This window comes from Oncorhynchus tshawytscha, unplaced genomic scaffold, assembly GCF_018296145.1.
Source record: "Oncorhynchus tshawytscha isolate Ot180627B unplaced genomic scaffold, Otsh_v2.0 Un_contig_3519_pilon_pilon, whole genome shotgun sequence".
Classification (NCBI taxonomy): domain Eukaryota; kingdom Metazoa; phylum Chordata; class Actinopteri; order Salmoniformes; family Salmonidae; genus Oncorhynchus; species Oncorhynchus tshawytscha.
In genome coordinates, this window is record NW_024609629.1 from 233,311 (window position 1) to 251,087 (window position 17,777).

The following is a 17,777-nucleotide window of genomic DNA, read 5'->3' on the forward strand; positions in this document are numbered from 1 at the left end:
CAACTGGCTGTAGATCACATCACATTTCAGTGCTCCAACGTCTGAACAAGGGCTGCGTGGGATTTCTGTGACTGTGCAAAACCGATTGCAATGTCCGCTTGAGGTATAACGCCAGGAGACGCTTATGGATTTGACAGCTCTAACGCAGTTCTACCTCCGACACCACTAAACTGGATCTGATCGAAATAGAGCCCTAAAAATGTAAAACAAAAACGTGATTTGCTATACACCACTGTGAAACATGTCAATATACTTTAAGTTCATTGAGTCTCTTAGGTATGTGTGTGGTGGATGGGCGCTTGTTTCTAATTGTCTTGTTTCTTGGTGTGTAACTAAAGAGTTGTGGAAATGTTATCTTGAAGGACAAAGAACAGTCAATCAATAAATGAATCCATTTTTAAATCCAATGGTTGTAAACGGTAGCTGTGTAAAATGCTATGGGCAGCTTTCTGTTGCCATGTCTATGAATTTGAGGTTGTTTTCCCCCCCATTCCCATCCCTCAGCTTTCTGTTGCCATGTCTATGAATTTGAGGTTGTTTCCCCCATTCCCATCCCTCAGCTTTCTGTTGCCATGTCTATGAATTTGAGGTTGTTTTCCCCCATTCCCATCCCTCAGCTTTCTGTTGCCATGTCTATTAATTTGAGGTTGTTTTCCCCCATTCCCATCCCTCAGCTTTCTGTTGCCATGTCTATGAATTTGAGGTTGTTTTCCCCCATTCCCATCCCTCAGCTTTCTGTTGCCATGTCTATGAATTTGAGGTTTTCCCCCATTCCCATCCCTCAGCTTTCTGTTGCCATGTCTATTAATTTGAGGTTGTTTTTCCCCCATTCCCATCCCTCAGCTTTCTGTTGCCATGTCTATGAATTTGAGGTTGTTTTCCCCCATTCCCATCCCTCAGCTTGTTTATACCGAAGATGGAGTGTTGATCTCATCATCTTGGTGTTTTCAACCAAATGATCTTTGGTTGAAAGAATGATCTTCTCATGCTCTTGGTGCAATTACTCTTTAAAAAAAAAATATATATATATTATGTTATATAATTGAGAAAAGTCTCAATACAACATGCAACGAAACAAAATTGCAAAATTGAAACAAAATTCAGCAGAATTCGCATACTGAAGGTTGACATAGTGTGAAGAAGGGGAAAAGCCTGAAGAACTGCTGGCCAAAACAAGACAACACAATCCTATCTGCCCTGTTTAAACGAGGTCCTGGGCTCATCTGACTGGGGGTCAATACTGAGGCCCTGTCTGAGTCTTTATAAAGAGGTCTGAGTCTCTCAAAAGAGGTCCAGTCTTGGTCTGAGTCTCTCCTGTCTTGGTCTGTGTCTTTATAAAGAGGTCCAGTCTTGGTCTGAGTCTTTATAAAGAGGTCCAGTCTTGGTCTTGGTCTGAGTCTTTATAACGAGGTCTGAGTCTCTCCTGCCTTGGTCTGAGTCTTTATAAAGAGGACCAGTCTTGGTCTGTGTCTTTATAAAGTGGTCCGGTCTTGGTCTGAGTCTTTATAAAGAGGTCTGAGTCTCTCTTGGTCTGAATCGTCCAGTCTTGGTCTGAGTCTTTATAAAGAGGTCCAGTCTTGGTCTGAGTCTTTAAAAAGAGGTCTGAGTCTCTCCGGTCTTGGTCTGAGTCTTTATAAAGAGGTCCAGTCTTGGTCTGAGTCTTCAAAAAGAGGTCTGAGTCTCTCCGGTCTTGGTCTGAGTCTTTATAAAGAGGTCCAGTCTTGGTCTGAGTCTTTAAAAAGAGGTCTTGGTCTGAGTCTTTATAAAGAGGTCCAGTCTTGGTCTTGGTCAGAGTCTGAGTCAGTATTAGAGTGTTGCGGGTCTTGACTCCATCGCTGCAGTATACCGGACCAATAGGGGGCGCTGTCTCTCCGGTGTGTCGTCTGGTGTTTCGTAAGAGCTCTTTTCTCTGAGAAACACTTGCCACAGTCAGGGCATTGGTACGGCTTTGCTCGAGGGCTCCGGTCTTGACTCAATCTCTGTTTTTTACCAGGCAAAGAGAAAGCAGAGTTGTGTGCCCCTGACCCGTGTGTGTTGCTGTGTGTTTCTGTTCCGTGTGTGTTGCGCTGGTGTTTCTTCATGGCTTTCTTTTCAGTGAAACGCTTCCCGCAGTCGGGGCACTGGTACGGTTTCTCTCCGGTGTGCGTTAGTATGTGTGTTTTCAGCGTATTTGACTGAGAGAAACTCTTGTCGCAGTAAGTGCAGTGGTACGGTTTCTCACCTGAGTGTATTAGGCGGTGCCGTATTAAAGATGCACCATGCGAAAACTTCATGTCGCAGACGGAGCATTGGAAAGGTTTATCTCCCGTGTGCACCGTCTGGTGACGTTTCATGTATGACTTCTCAGTGAAGCGTTTGTCGCAATGGGAGCATTGGTAAGGCTTCTCTCCTGTGTGCTTTCGCTCGTGGATTACCAATCTATGCTTTGAATTGAATTCCTGGCCGCAAGTAAGGCACAGGAACGGATTCTTCTCTCTTACTTCCTTGTTCGTTTTTTGATGCTTGGTTCTCTGATGATTTGACAAGGCCTGAACCACCCTGAAGGTCTTCCCGCAGTCGGGGCAGAGGTGCTGTTTCTCCTCGTGGGTCACCACATGTTTCTTCAGCGCTCCAGATTCCATGAAACCTTTTCCACAGACAGAGCAGACGTGCGGCTTCGCTACTTGTTCTCCGTGCTGCGTTTTCTGATGTCTTCTCAAAGCTGAGTGGAAGCCGAAGCTCTTGCCGCAGTCGGCGCAGAGGTGAGGTTTCTCTCCAGTGTGGGTCCGCAGGTGAGTCTCTAACCCTGCCTTAGAAGCCAGCCTCTTCCCACATTGAGGGCATGGCTCAGAGACCTGTGTCTTGCCTACCTTCTCTCCTTTATGTCTTCTAACATGTGTTCTAAGATTCGAAGAGTCGTTAAATTGCTTCCCACAAAGGGGGCAAATGAAGGGTTTCTCCCCAGTGTGCATACGAAGGTGCCTTTGATAACTACTTGAGTGAGAGAAGCGTTTGTGGCATTGGGAGCAGCGAAATGGTTTCTCCCCGGTATGCGTTCTCTGGTGGCTTGTCAGCCTTTCCTTTGTTGGGAAATGGCGCTTGCATTCAGGGCATTGGAATTGGTCTCGGTTTAAACGATGCAATTTGGAATGATTCGTTAAGGTAAATAAGGATGCAAAAGTCTTTCCACAATCAGAACAGAGGTGAGGTTTCTCTTCCGAATGGATGGCTTGATGTTTTATTAAGTATCCAGAATCTCTAAAGCCTTTCCCACAGACAGAGCACATGTGGGGCTTCGCACTACCTGCTGCGTGAAGTGCCTGATGTCTTTTCAGAGATGACTGGAAAGAGAAACTCTTCCCACAGTCAGCACAGAGGTGAGGTTTCTCTCCAGTGTGGGTTCTTTGATGGGACCTCAAGGCTCCTGGTTGATTAAAGACTTTCCCACAGACTGAACATTCGTGCCGTTTCACTCCTCCGTGCTCTGAATGACTAAGTTTCTGATGTTTGGTCAAGGAGGGACGGAAAGCAAAGCTCTTCCCGCAGTCGGGGCAGACGTGAGGTTTCTCTACAGTGTGGGTCTTCAGGTGAATGTTTAGTCTTGTCTTGGTTGACAACTTCTTCCCACAGTGAGAACATGGATGAAGGACTGGCTTCTTTACGGTCTCCTCCTGTTCTGAAGAACCAACATTGTTTTCGGAAGGTTTCTCTTTGGAATGTTCTCTGGAGTGAGTTCTTTTTATGTGTTTCTTCAAGTTTCCTGGATCATTAAAAGGCTTGCCACAACGAGGGCAAATGTATGGTTTCTCCCCAGTATGAGTTCTCAGATGCCTCTTAAGACTAGACAATTCCTTGAAACCCTTCCCGCAGTCAGAGCACTGGTGAGGTTTCTCTCCTGTGTGGGTTACCAGGTGCTCTTCCAAAGCCTTCTTTGTGGGAAACTTCTCCCCACAGTGAGGACACGGTTCACGGTAGAGCCTCTCCACACCCAACTTCTCTCCTGGGTGAGCTCTCCTAAGGTGTTTCTTCAAGTTTCCTGGATCATTGAAACCTTTCTTACAACGAGGGCAAACGTACGGTTTCTCTCCAGTGTGAGTTAGCAGATGTCTCCTAAGACTGGAATGTGTACTGAATGTCTTTCCGCATTCAGAGCATGTGGTTTCAGAAACATGACATTTCTCTCCAGTATGTGTTTTCAGATGCCTGGTAAGGCTGGAAAATGTACTGAATACTTTTCCACATTCAGCGCATATATTTTTCTGTTTCTCTCCAGTGTGAGTTAGCAGATGTCGCTCCAGAATGTCTTTTGTGGCAAAACTCTTCCCACACTGAGGACAGGAGTGGGTTTTCTTGGAGGTTTTCTGCCCTGGTGTTTTCCTGCAGTCCATCAGCTGCACAGACACCCTCTTCAGACCCCAGATTAAGGCGGTACTGGGAGAGGCACGACACAGGGTCTTCGGTGGGAGACGCTTGTCCTAGAAATCAGAAAAAAAGAGACTTAATTAATCAGGATGGGAAACCCTCTCCTGCCTGTCAATGAACTTTGAAGTCTTTCAATTCCTCGATTTACTCAACCTCCTCCTTCTCAATAAAGGAGAAAGTCTAAGAGGAAGAACATCCAATATTCTCCCAAAGCCTTGCATAAGTTGTTGAGGAATCAATGAAAGCAATTGAGAAACAAACTAAATACTCACTTTCTGACTGTGAAAAAGAAATACTCACTTTCTGACTGGGAAAATAAATATTCACCTTCTGCTCTGGTGTATGCTTCTCTGGAGATAACTCCACCTCCAGCCCATCCCTGACCTCCCTGTCCAATTCTTCATCGCAGTCTGCAGCATCACAATCACCGGACTGGCTGGGACTCGTGGACTCTGCCTCCAGCCCATTGCTAGGCAACCAATCCGTGTCCCCTGCGTCACAGTCTGCAGCGTCATTATCATCATCAGATTGGCTGGGACTCATGGGCTCCACCTCCAACCTGTTGCTAGGTAACCCAGCCCCTCCCTCTCCATTCCATTCTTCATCGCAATCTACAGGATCATCATCTTCATCGGCTTTGCTGGGACTCACGGGTGCACCACTAGCATCCTCCAGCATCCTTCTGATGTCCTCTTTCAGTTGGACTAACCAAGACGTTCCCTGCTCCACCGATTTCATTGAATCCGTATTGTCCCACATTTCCTCCATGATTTTACGCCGCAACGAGCGGTGATCGATTCCTTTAACTTCGGATGCATCTTGGCCATGACGTTCACACAGGGAGCGTAAATTGTCCTCAGTTAAATTCCATAAACTCTTTTCGATTTCATCCATCAATGTTCCCTTCTTTTGACTCATATTGTCTGTCGAGTTAGAATGTTTCTTGGTTAAAAAAAAAAACAGCAATAATAAATAAACCTAGTTATTGAATGGAGCCGTCACAAGTTTGAGGTGTCTCTCCTCCCGCTGGGCACAGACGTCAATTCAAGGTCTATTCCATGTTGGTTCAAAGTAATTGAATTAAAATGATGTGAAAACAACGTCGATTCAATCAGTGTGTGCCAAGAGGGCTGTGTTTATTCACAAGTCTTCTAGAACTGGAGTCTCATAACAACAGATCTTGTATGGTCACCTGTGTACATAGGAGGATATGGAGTGAAACAACTGTTTGTACTATTAAATATCTACATGTATATTTCGATTCTATTTTAGTCAAGTGTGTCAAATATTTACCTTTTGTATAATGAATTTGTATCTTTAGTTAATAGAACAATATCAGTGACACATTTATTTACCGATTTAATGACATTTCAATGTTCCCATGAGGGATTTTATTTTGAAGGATCCAACCCGGAAGCATTATTCCGCTAGCTAACAGGCTAAGAAAAGAGGAACATCAAGTACAACAGTAACTAATTGATTATGCACAGCTACAATCGATCTGCATGTAGCTACCAGTCAGCAGAAAACAATACTTGTATTATTATATCGACTCAATTTGAGCACAGCTTCAAATGAGTTAGCAGGAGCAATTAGCTAGCTAGCTACCAAGCTAAACAGAGCAGGTAGCTAGCCAAGCTAACGGTTAAGCAAACCTATCAACTAATTACAACGTTTAGACGACCTTTATGACTGTTGGTAGATACCTAATACTTAACTTACCAGCTCGATTTAAGGAAAAATATTTCCCTGTATTTAGCAGTGTGCTATTAGCTACTAGCTTTTCAAACGCGCCCTGTTCACGTTCCAGGAGAAAAGAAACCAAGGGGCGGGGACAACAAAGTACGGAGGCTGAGAAAGGACATGACATGAGAGGAGAGCAGTGGTTCTCAACCAGGGGTACTAGGACCAGTCCTGCGTTGTCTTGGCTGTGTGCTCAGGGTCGTTGTCCGGTTGGAAGGTGAACCTTCGCCCCAGTCTGAGCTCATGAGTGCTCTGGAGCAGGTTTTCATCAAGGATCTCTCTGTACTTTGCCTCGAGCCTGACTAGTCTACCAGTCCCTGCCGCTGAAAAACTTGCCCACAGCATGATGCTGCCACCCTCATGCTTCACGTAATACTTGGCATTTAAGCCAAAGAGTTCATTCTTGGTTTCATCAGACAAGAGAACCTCGTTGCCTGTCATGTGCCTTTTTACTGAGGAGCTGCTTTTTTAAAATGTATTTTAATTTTATTTTTTTACCTTTATTTAACTAGGCAAGTCAGTTAAGAACACATTCTTATTTTCAATGACGGCCTAGGAACAGTGGGTTAATTGCCTGTTCAGGGGCAGAATGACAGATTTGTACCTTGTTAGCTCGGGGGTTTGAACTTGCAACCTTCCGGTTACTAGTCCAACGCTCTAACCACTAGGCTACCCTGCCGCCCCTTCTGTCTGGCCACTCCACCACAAAGGCCTGATTTAGCAGAGTGCTGCAGAGATGGTTATCCTTCTGAAAGTTTCTCCCATCTTCCACAGAGGAACTCTGGAGCTCTGTCAGAGTGACCATCAGGTTCCTTTGTCACCTCCCTGACCAACGCCCTTCTCCCCCAATTTATCAGTTTGGCTGGACGGCCAGCTTTAGGAAGAGTCTTGGTGGTTCCAAACTTCTTCCATTTAAGAATGATGGAGGCCACTGTGTTCTTGGGGACCTTCAGTGCTGCAGACATTTTTGGTTCCCTTCCCCAATTCACCTTGTGACCCAACAGTTGGTGAAGGATGAGCAATGGAAACAGGATGATAAAATATGTGAGTCTGATAAATAGCATTGTTTGTTTGAGATGATAGTTGTAGATAGCATCATTGTTTGTTTGAGATGATAAAATAGGATGAGCAATGTTTGTTTGAGATGATAAAATATGTGAGTCTGATAAATAGCATTGTTTGTTTGATAAAATATTTGTTCAAATGATCTCAACTGCAGGTTTGAGCTGCCTGTTAAAGGGTCCCTAGCAACAATGATGATAAATAGCATTGTTTTGTCGTTGCGGGATCGGCTCGGGGACACGGCAGTGACGATGACCAAATAAAACCATTTTCATGAAGTGATGCAGTCGGTATGTGATGGTGAGGTATTTCAGATCAGGAGAACAGAAGCAATTGAGTTGCTGTACATTACCACAATCACACCATGAGTTGTTAATCATGAAACAAACCCTTCCGCCTCACTTTAATAAGAGAACACTCATTTCATATGTACATGCTGTATTCTATCCTACGAATTCTACAGATATACAAAATATTCTTTCCACATACTGTCCATAATATCTATACATCACATATACATCTTGCTCTTTTACTTTTAGATTCATGTGTATTACTGTTAGATATTATTACACTGTTGGAGCTAGGAATACAAGCATTTCGCTACACCCACAATAACATCTGCTGAATATGTGACCAATTAAATGTGATTAGATTTTTCCTGGGGAATTCTTTCTTCCTGTCGGAGCGATGGACGGGCTGAATGGACGGGAGACAATATATCCAGAGAGAGACACTATTCCGTAAAACAGAGTATGTTACAGTCCCTGATGTCTCTCTGGAAGGAGATCCTCGCCCTGAGCTTGTCTTCTTTATTGTCCAGGGACTGAACGTTAACGAATAATGTACTCTGAAGCGGTGGATGGTATGCACACCACCTGTGTCTGACTAGGGCTCCTTCTTCTCTGGCGTCAGTGTTTTAGTGCAGCTCCCGGGATGAAAATAATTACCTGTCTCAGAAAGTTCAAATAAAGAATCCAGGTCAAGAAGTCAAATTCATGCTCATCTAATATCCAAAAGTTATTTTCGGCTGTAGATAATAATACAAAAAAATGTTCTGAGCAAATAATGTTACAAATAACACACAAAAAATAAAAATATTGCAAAGTTAGAAGCTCATAGCTTTTCCTGGTTAAATAAATAAAATAGCCAACTATGAGCTAGGGTGACCATGTCTGTTGGTGCCATCTTGTGTCAACGGTTATGTAAACCTAGCTACCAAATACATCATGTGGATGACCCTTTTATTGGTAGATGCTTTACTCACCAGCTCGATTTTAACGCTGTTGTCTTGTAGCTAGCTGTTCTTCTTCTATGGTATTATGGCAGTCCGCAAACAAACAGAGGGGCACGCCACCACCTACTGTGTGGGATGAAAACAAAAAGATCTCACAAAACAGGAGCATTGTGGGAGTTGGGGGTTGGGGAGAAATCCATACAGACTACCAACGGCAACAACAAAAAACTGAACAAAAACATCCTATTTTATTCTGTTAAAAACAGCAAAGCCAATCCCTACTGAGGCTCAGGAACCTGGGAGGGTGGAAAATCTTCAGTACCTGCCAGTAGCATTTTTAGGTCTTCAGCTATGAACTCTTGCAAACCCAGCAACTTTTCTGCCGCAGCGACAATATGTCCAGTTTCTTCGACTCCTTCGACTCTTGTGCTGTACAATTATTTACTGGGGCAACTAGCATAAAATACACCGTTTTCCACACACATCGTCCCCGGTTCTCTCGACTGACAACAAACATTCTCAATGTATACCTTACCTAGCCTAGCTTCACATGTAGGGAGGTAAATGCATACCTTACCTAGCCTAGCTTCACATGTAGGGAGGTGAATGCATACCTTACCTAGCCTAGCTTCACATGTAGGGAGGTGAATGCATACCTTACCTAGCCTAGCTTCACATGTAGGGAGGTGAATGCATACCTTACCTAGCCTAGCTTCACATGTAGGGAGGTGAATGCATACCTTACCTAGCCTAGCTTCACATGTAGGGAGGTGAATGCATACCTTACCTAGCCTAGCTTCACATGTAGGGAGGTGAATGCATACCTTACCTAGCCTAGCTTCACATGTAGGGAGGTGAATGGATACCTTACCTAGCCTAGCTTCACATGTAGGGAGGTGAATGCATACCTTACCTAGCGTCACATGTAGGGAGGTGAATGCATACCGTACCTAGCCTAGCTTCACATGTAGGGAGGTGAATGCATACCTTACCTAGCCTAGCTTCACATGTAGGGAGGTGAATGCATACCTTACCTAGCTTCACATGTAGGGAGGTGAATGCATACCTTACCTAGCTTCACATGTAGGGAGGTGAATGCATACCGTACCTAGCCTAGCTTCACATGTAGGGAGGTGAATGCATACCTTACCTAGCTTCACATGTAGGGAGGTGAATGCATACCTTACCTAGCCTAGCTTCACATGTAGGGAGGTGAATGCATACCTTACCTAGCTTCACATGTAGGGAGGTGAATGCATACCTTACCTAGCTTCACATGTAGGAGGTGAATGCATACCTTACCTAGCTTCACATGTAGGAGGTGAATGCATACCTTACCTAGCTTCACATGTAGGGAGGTGAATGCATACCTTACCTAGCTTCACATGTAGGGAGGTGAATGCATACCTTACCTAGCTTCACATGTAGGGAGGTGAATGCATACCTTACCTAGCTTCACATGTAGGGAGGTGAATGCATACCTTACCTAGCTTCACATGTAGGGAGGTGAATGCATACCTTACCTAGCTTCACATGTAGGGAGGTGAATGCATACCTTACCTAGCTTCACATGTAGGGAGGTGAATGCATACCTTACCTAGCTTCACATGTAGGGAGGTAAATCCATACCTTACCTAGCCTAGCTTCACATGTAGGGAGGTGAATGGATACCTTACCTAGCTTCACATGTAGGGAGATGCTCTTTATCAAAAAACAATAGAACCATAGACTTTCTTCTTCCCTTTTCCTCCATTCACCAATCACCTCAGGCAATGGGCACCAACCACACCTTAGATTATTTTCTCGAGGTATTCAGCCTCAACTGCCATAGACACCCGGAGATGACTTGAGGTATTTATTCTCAACTGCCATAGACACCCCGGAGATGACTTGAGGTATTCAGCCTCAACTGCCATAGGCACCCCTGAGATGACTTGAGGTATTCATTCTCAACTGCCATTGACACCCCGGAGATGACTTGAGGTATTCATTCTCAACTGCCATAGACACCCCGGAGATGATTCCTTTAACAGGGAACCTACTCTGAAGTTCAAAGCACGTTACTTTGGAATTTGAGATGGTTGCGAGTCCTAGACCCAGGACTACCTGACATGATGACTCCTTGCTGTCCCCAGTCCACCTGACCGTGCTGCTGCTCCAGTTTCAACTGTTCTGCCTTATTATTATACAACCATGCTGGTCATTTATGAACATTTGAACATCTTGGCCATGTTCTGTTATAATCCCCACCCGGCACAGCCAGAAGAGGACTGGCCACCCCACATAGCCTGGTTCCTCTCTAGGTTTCTTCCTAGGTTTTGGCCTTTCTAGGGAGTTTTTCCTAGCCACCGTGCTTCTACACCTGCATTGCTTGCTGTTTGGGGTTTTAGGCTGGGTTTCTGTACAGCACTTTGAGATATCAGCTGATGTACGAAGGGCTATATAAATAAATTTGATTTGATTAGTGGAATTTATATTATTATTATATTGTTCTTCAGAAATACAATGAATCAGAACCAGCTCACTTCTTGTCAGCCTGGCCGCATAGATTAGAAGTAACATAGTGAACATAAATCCGGGGACACTCAAATGAGTATGATATGTTACATAAGACAGGATACTTAAGGCAAAAATGTACGCAAACATCTAGCAACTCAAAGGCTGCGTGTTCGAATTTCATCACAGACAACTTCAGCATTTTAGCAACTTTGCATGTTAGCTAACCATTACCTAACCTTAAAGGGTTAGGTTAAAAGGTTAAGAAATTGGAATTCGTAGTGTGTCATACATTTTGTATATGTATACCATATCGTGCAAATGAACATTTTTAACTTATTGTACTAATTTCCATTCGGAATATATCGTACGGATTTTAATTTGTGACATATCGTAAGAAATGGATAACGGACATCCACAAATTAATATGCACCATATCATACTAATTGGACTGTTTCCATTTACTATGTTACGTCTACCCATGAGTCCAGGTTGCATCTGGTCACTCTGATTGACTCCACTTTTCATGTACAACAGGGATGGGCAACTGGTGGCCCATCAATTTCCAAAACAGATGTTTTTGTTTAAGTTTTTTTTTTTTGGGGGGGGACTCAGTCGGGGTATCAACTTACTGTTGAGGGTTAGAATAGTAGAATACACAAGGTGACATTTCAATATGTTATAGATATTTTATAAACTGCAGTTTTTCTCTCGTTATGTCAGTCCCTCAATTAGCCCATGTCAGCTGACATTTTTTTGATCTGTATATTAGTCTAACCAGCTATCTAAACTTATTGTAATCATGGGTGAATTACATACCCCTGGGCCCCCATTGATTTTGTTAGTCACTCAAATATTATATTAAAAACAGCAAACCTTTCTCTCCACCCTATGGTAAAATGTGTAGAAGGAAATTTGCTGTAAAACGGCAAGTGGCTTTCTCTGTCCCATAGCAAAATGAGTAGAATTCCATGTAATTAGATATCAAATTGCAAAATCTTCTCTCTGTCCCATGTCAAAACTGTAGAATTGCAGCAGGGGGGTATGGATGAGGGTATGCAGACCCTACTGAGCAACTCTGGAACCCTTTATGATGTTCAGATTGTTTGTGGCCCCCACCCAAGTGGCCCCCACCCCCATCCAGTCTCTCTCCATCCACTGGCCACCACCCCCATCCAGTCACCTCCATCCAGTGGCCCCCACCTCCATCCAAGTGGCTCCCACCCCCATCCAAGTGGCACCCATCCAAGTGGCCCCCAGTCCCCCATCCAAGTGGCCCAGAACATCGTTAGATTCAGTCTCCAATCTTTTGTACTTCCAAAGATGGTGGATAAATCAGATAGTTTATTCAGGCCGTTTACCATTATAAAAATATTCAAGGTTCCTATCAGTGTAAGTGGGCATGAGCTCATGGCTATTGGCTGGCTCTGGTCATCATTGTCCTCTCCCCACTTGCCTGCCCAGAAGATATTAGGCAGTGAAATGTCTCCTACTGGGGCACCCAATTTTTTTATTTATTATTAAGGAATGTTATCTGGGAGATTTGATTACTGGCCACACTATCAGTCTCTCTCCTACTGACCACACTGCATCAGTCTCTCTCCACTCTCCTACTGGCCACACCGCATCAGTCTCTCTCCTACTGACCACACTGCATCAGTCTCTCTCCACTCTCCTACTGGCCACACGCATCAGTCTCTCTCCTACTGACCACACTGCATCAGTCTCTCTCCACTCTCCTACTGGCCACACCGCATCAGTCTCTCTCCTACTGACCACACTGCATCAGTCTCTCTCCTCTCCTACTGACCACACTGCATCAGTCTCTCTCCTACTGACCACACTGCATCAGTCTCTCTCCTACTGACCACACTGCATCAGTCTCTCTCCTACTGACCACACTGCATCAGTCTCTCTCCTACTGACCACACTGCATCAGTCTCTCTCCTACTGACCACACTGCATCAGTCTCTCTCCTACTGACCACACTGCATCAGTCTCTCTCCTACTGACCACACTGTATCAGTCTCTCCTCCTACTGACCACACTGTATCAGTCTCTCTCCTACTGACCACACTCAGTCTCTCTCCTACTGGCCACACTGTATCAGTCTCTCCTACTGACCACACTGTATCAGTCTCTCTCCTACTGACCACACTCAGTCTCTCTCCTACATCAGTATCTCTCTCCTACTGACCACACTGTATCAGTCTCTCTCCTACTGACCACACTGTATCAGTCTCTCTCCTACTGACCACACTGTATCAGTCTCTCTCCTACTGACCACACTGTATCAGTCTCTCTCCTACTGGCCACACACACTGTATCCGTCTCTCTCCTACTGACCACTGTATCAGTCTCTCTCCTACTGGCCACACTGTATCAGTCTCTCTCCTACTGGCCACACCGTATCAGTCTCTCTCCTACTGGCCACACCGTATCAGTCTCTCTCCTACTGGCCACACCGTATCAGTCTCTCTCCTACTGACCACACCGTATCAGTCTCTCTCCTACTGGCCACACCGTATCAGTCTCTCTCCTACTGGCCACACTGTATCAGTCTCTCTCCTACTGGCCACACCGTATCAGTCTCTCTCCTACTGACCACACCGTATCAGTCTCTCTCCTACTGACCACACCGTATCAGTCTCTCTCCTACTGACCACACCGTATCAGTCTCTCTCCTACTGACCACACTGTATCAGTCTCTCTCCTACTGACCACACTGTATCAGTCTCTCTCCTACTGACCACACTGTATCAGTCTCTCTCCTACTGACCACACTGTATCAGTCTCTCTCCTACTGACCACACTGTATCAGTCTCTCTCCTACTGACCACTGTATCAACACATGCTCCATTGTCTCTGTTTCCTGTCAGTAATCACATCTTCCTGTTGGATGCTTTCCTATCACATTTAAAAGAGGTGAGAGATGAGAGAACGAATGAAGATATCCTCATTGAGGACATGGACACGGTTTACATTGCATCGTGGCTAAATAAAACGTAACATTACTCAGTAGGATGATTTGAGTTAATACACATGAATGATCTGTTTGATCCACTTCGGGGAATAGCCCATGTAATGATGATACATCTCAGAAAGGAGTGTTCAATTTGCTGGTGATTTTCACTAGTTTGTTTAGAATGTTTATGATTGAGCAATTTGCCAAAACCAGCAAATTAATGCACACTTTAAAGCAATTTGCCAAAACCAGCAAATGAATGCAATAGTATTATTGAAATATCAATATATAAATCCATGTTTCTATCCACTTGAAACCACTTTAGCTTCCAGAGGATTAATCTATACAGCTAAACATACGAAAATAAACATCACCATTCAAGACCAGAAAATGTTCTGAGCTCAAATTCATGACTGTATCCAAACCAGACTCACAATAGGGGCCAAGTGGAGAAAAAAACAAACGTTATTTTAAAAGGACATGTTTATTATAAAACATTCTCAAACCTTCAGATCAAAATGAAACAATAAGGGGCGCTGTCCGGTGTGCCTTCTGGTTTTTCACAAGAGCTCTTTTCTCCGAGAAACATTTTCTTCAGTCAGGACATCGGTAGGGTTTTGCCCGAGGGCTCTGGTCTTGACTCAATCTCTATGAGAAAGCAGTGTGTTGCTGTGTGCTCCTGTCCCGTGTGTGTCGTGTTGGTGTTTCTTAATGGCTTTCTTTTCAGTGAAACCCTTCCCACAGTCGGGGCACTGGTACGGTTTCTCTCCGGTGTGGGTTAGTATGTGCGTTTTCAGCGTGTTCGACTGAGAGAAACTCTTGTCACAGTAAGTGCAGTGGTGTGGTTTGTGACCCGAGTGTATTAGCCGGTGCCGTATTAAAGAGGCGACTTGAGAGAACTTCATGTCACAGACGGAGCATTGGAATGGTTTCTCTCCTGTGTGCACTGTCTGGTGACGTCTCATGTTAGTCTTATCAGCGAAGCACCTGCCACACAGAGAGCATTGGTAAGGTTTCTCTCCTGTGTGCTTTCTCTCGTGGATTACCAATCTATGCTTCGAATTGAATTCCTGGCCGCAAGTAAGACAGAGGTATGAATTGTTTTCTCTTACTTGCTCATTTGTTTTCTGATGCTTGGTTCTCTGATGAATCGACAAGGCCTGAAGCACCCTAAAACTCTTCCCGCAATCGGAGCAAAGGTGCTGTTTCTCCTCATGGGTCACCACATGTTTCTTCAGCGCTCCAGACTCCACGAAGCCTTTCCCACAGACAGAACAGACGTGCGGCTTCGCTACTTGCTCTCTGTGCTGCGTTTTCTGATGTCTTCTCAAGGCGGAGAGGAAGGTAAATCGCTTGCCGCAGATGGCACAGAGGTGAGGTTTTCTCCAGTGTGGATCCGCAGGTGGGTCTCTAACCCTGCCTTAGAAGCCAGCCTCTTCCCACAGTGAGGGCATGGCTCAGAGACCTGTGTCTTTCCTACCTTTTCTCCTTTATGTCTTCTAACATGTGTTCTAAGGTTCGAAGAGTCATTAAATCGCTTCCCACAGAGAGGACACACAAAGGGTTTTTCACCGGAGTGCATACGAAGGTGCCTTTGATAACTATTTGAATGAGAGAAGCGCTTGTGGCATTGGGAGCAGCAGAACGGTTTTTCACCAGTATGCGTCCTCCGGTGGCTTGTCAGCCTTTCCTTTGTTGGGAAATGGCGCGTACATTCAGGGCATTGAATTGGTTTCCATCTAGACGATGTGATTTGGAATGATTTGTTAAGCTAAGGAAGGACGTGAAAGTTTTTCCGCAATTGGAGCAGAGGTGAGGTTTCTCTCCTGAATGGATGGATTGATGTTTGTTTAAGTATCCAGAATCTCTGAAGCCTTTCCCACAGACAGAGCACACGTGGGGCTTCGCACTGTCTCCTGCGTGGAGTACCTGATGTCTTCTCAGAGACGAACGAAAACAGAAACTCTTCCCACAGTCGGAGCAGAGGTGGGGTTTCTCTCCAGTGTGGGTTCTTTGATGGGACCTCAAGGCTCCTGGTTGATTAAAGACTTTCCCACACACTGAACATTCGTGCCGTTTCACTTCTCCGTGCTCTGAATGACTAAGTTTCTGATGTTTCATCAAGGAGGGACGGAAAGCAAAGCTCTTCCCGCAGTCGGGGCAGACGTGAGGTTTCTCTCCAGTGTGGGTCTTCAGGTGAATCGTTAGTCTTGTTTCGGTTGACAACTTCTTACCACAGTGAGCACATGGATGAAGGACTTGTTTCTTCACGGCCCCATCATGTTCTGAGGAACCAACATTGTTTTCGGAAGGTTCCTCTTCAAAATGTTCTCCTGAGTGAGTTCTAAAGATGTGTTTCTTTAAGTTGCTTGGATCATTGAAATTCTTCCCACGAGGACAAACGTACGGTTTCTCTCCCGTGTGAGTTAGCAGATGTCTCCTAAGACTGGAATGTGTACTGAATGTCTTTCCGCATTCAGAGCATGTGGTTTCAGAAACATGACATTTCTCTCCAGTATGTGTTTTCAGATGCCTGGTAAGGCTGGAAAATGTACTGAATACTTTTCCACATTCAGCGCATATATTTTTCTGTTTCTCTCCAGTGTGAGTTAGCAGATGTCGCTCCAGAATGTCTTTTGTGGCAAAACTCTTCCCACACTGAGGACAGGAGTGGGTTTTCTTGTGTGTTTTCTGCCCTAGTGTTTTCCTGCAGTCCATCAGCTGCACAGACACCCTCTTCAGACCCCAAATTAAGGGGGTACCAGGAGAGGCACGACACAGGGTCTTCAGGAGAGTGGAGGGGGACGGGCGAGACATGTCCTGTAAATCACAAAAATAGAGGCGGAATTAATCAGGGTGGGAAATGCTCCTCTACCTGTCAATTAATTCTGAAGTCTTTAAATTCCCCTCATCAAGGTCAAGAGGAGGAATCTCAGATGTTCTCCTCCAATGTCTTTTATAGAAGGAAGTTGAGGAATCAATGAAGGACTGTTGAGAAACACTGACTCCCTTTCCTACTGGGATAATAAATACTCCCTTTCCGACTGGGATATTAAATACTCCCTTACCTACTGGGATAATAAATACTCCCTTTCCTACTGGGATAATAAATACTCCCTTTCTACTGGATAATAAATAAAAACTGGGATAATAAATACTCCCTTTCCGACTGGGATAATAAATACTCCCTTTCCTACTGGGATAATAAATACTCCCTTTCCTACTGGGATAATAAATAAATACTCCCTTTCCGACTGGGATAATAAATAAATACTCCCTTTCCGACTGGGATAATAAAATACTCCCTTTCCGACTGGGACAATAAATACTCCCTTTCCGACTGGGATAATAAATACTCCCTTTCCGACTGGGATAACAATAAATACTCCCTTTCCGACTGGGAATAATAAATACTTTCTGACTGGAATAATAAATACTCCCTTTCCGACCGGGATAATAAATACTCCCTTTCCGACCGGAATAATAAATACTCCCTTTCCGACCGGGATAATAAATACTCCCTTTCCGACTGGGATAATAAATAAATACTCCCTTTCCGACTGGGATAATAAATACTCCCTTTCCGACTGGAATAATAAATAAATACTCCCTTTCCGACTGGGATAATAAATACTCCCTTTCCGACTGGATAATAAATAATCCCTTTCCGACATTAAATACTCCCTTTCCGACTGGGACATTAAATACTCCCTTTCCGACTGGAATAATAAATACTCATGCCTCTCACTCTTTGCTCTAGTGTGTGCCTTTCTGGAGAAAACCCCGCCTCCAGTCTGTTGCTTTAGGTAATAAATCATCCCTTTCCGACTGGAATAATAAATCATCCCTTCGACTGGAATAATAAATACTCCTTTC

The 17,777-nt window shown here is 44.5% G+C and overlaps 2 protein-coding genes and 1 long non-coding RNA gene across 3 annotated transcripts; all 3 read right to left on the bottom strand.

Annotated features, from left to right (window-relative positions):
* Positions 1-1,702: 1,702 nt before the first annotated feature.
* On the bottom strand, positions 1,703-6,226 carry LOC112237904 (zinc finger protein 420). Its single transcript, XM_024406501.2, has 3 exons — positions 6,124-6,226; positions 4,729-5,593; positions 1,703-4,454 (listed from the first exon to the last, which is right to left on the bottom strand). Exons 2-3 carry the CDS (start codon positions 5,317-5,319, stop codon positions 1,761-1,763), a joined length of 3,285 nt encoding a protein of 1,094 aa, XP_024262269.2. The 5' UTR covers positions 5,320-5,593; positions 6,124-6,226; the 3' UTR covers positions 1,703-1,760.
* A 1,349-nt stretch (positions 6,227-7,575) lies between these two features.
* Positions 7,576-9,705, bottom strand: LOC121845334. The gene is made up of 2 exons (XR_006082520.1): positions 8,471-9,705; positions 7,576-8,153 (listed from the first exon to the last, which is right to left on the bottom strand). It is a non-coding gene; the product is annotated as an uncharacterized LOC121845334 (long non-coding RNA).
* A 5,581-nt stretch (positions 9,706-15,286) lies between these two features.
* On the bottom strand, positions 15,287-17,717 carry LOC112237909 (zinc finger protein 2). The gene is made up of 2 exons (XM_042316479.1): positions 17,650-17,717; positions 15,287-16,721 (listed from the first exon to the last, which is right to left on the bottom strand). Exon 2 carries the CDS (start codon positions 16,716-16,718, stop codon positions 15,582-15,584), a length of 1,137 nt encoding a protein of 378 aa, XP_042172413.1. The 5' UTR covers positions 16,719-16,721; positions 17,650-17,717; the 3' UTR covers positions 15,287-15,581.
* Between the last annotated feature and the right edge of the window lie 60 nt (positions 17,718-17,777).

Excerpts from the sequence above, each read along its gene's own strand:
- LOC112237904 (XM_024406501.2), bottom strand. The coding sequence starts at position 5,319 with ATGAGTCAAAAGAAGGGAACATTGATGGATGAAATCGAAAAGAGTTTA. Across the intron at positions 4,455-4,728 it reads AGCATACACCAGAGCAGAAG|GACAAGCGTCTCCCACCGAA; the intron begins GTGAATATTTAT and ends TCTGATTTCTAG.
- LOC112237909 (XM_042316479.1), bottom strand. The coding sequence starts at position 16,718 with ATGTCTCGCCCGTCCCCCTCCACTCTCCTGAAGACCCTGTGTCGTGCC.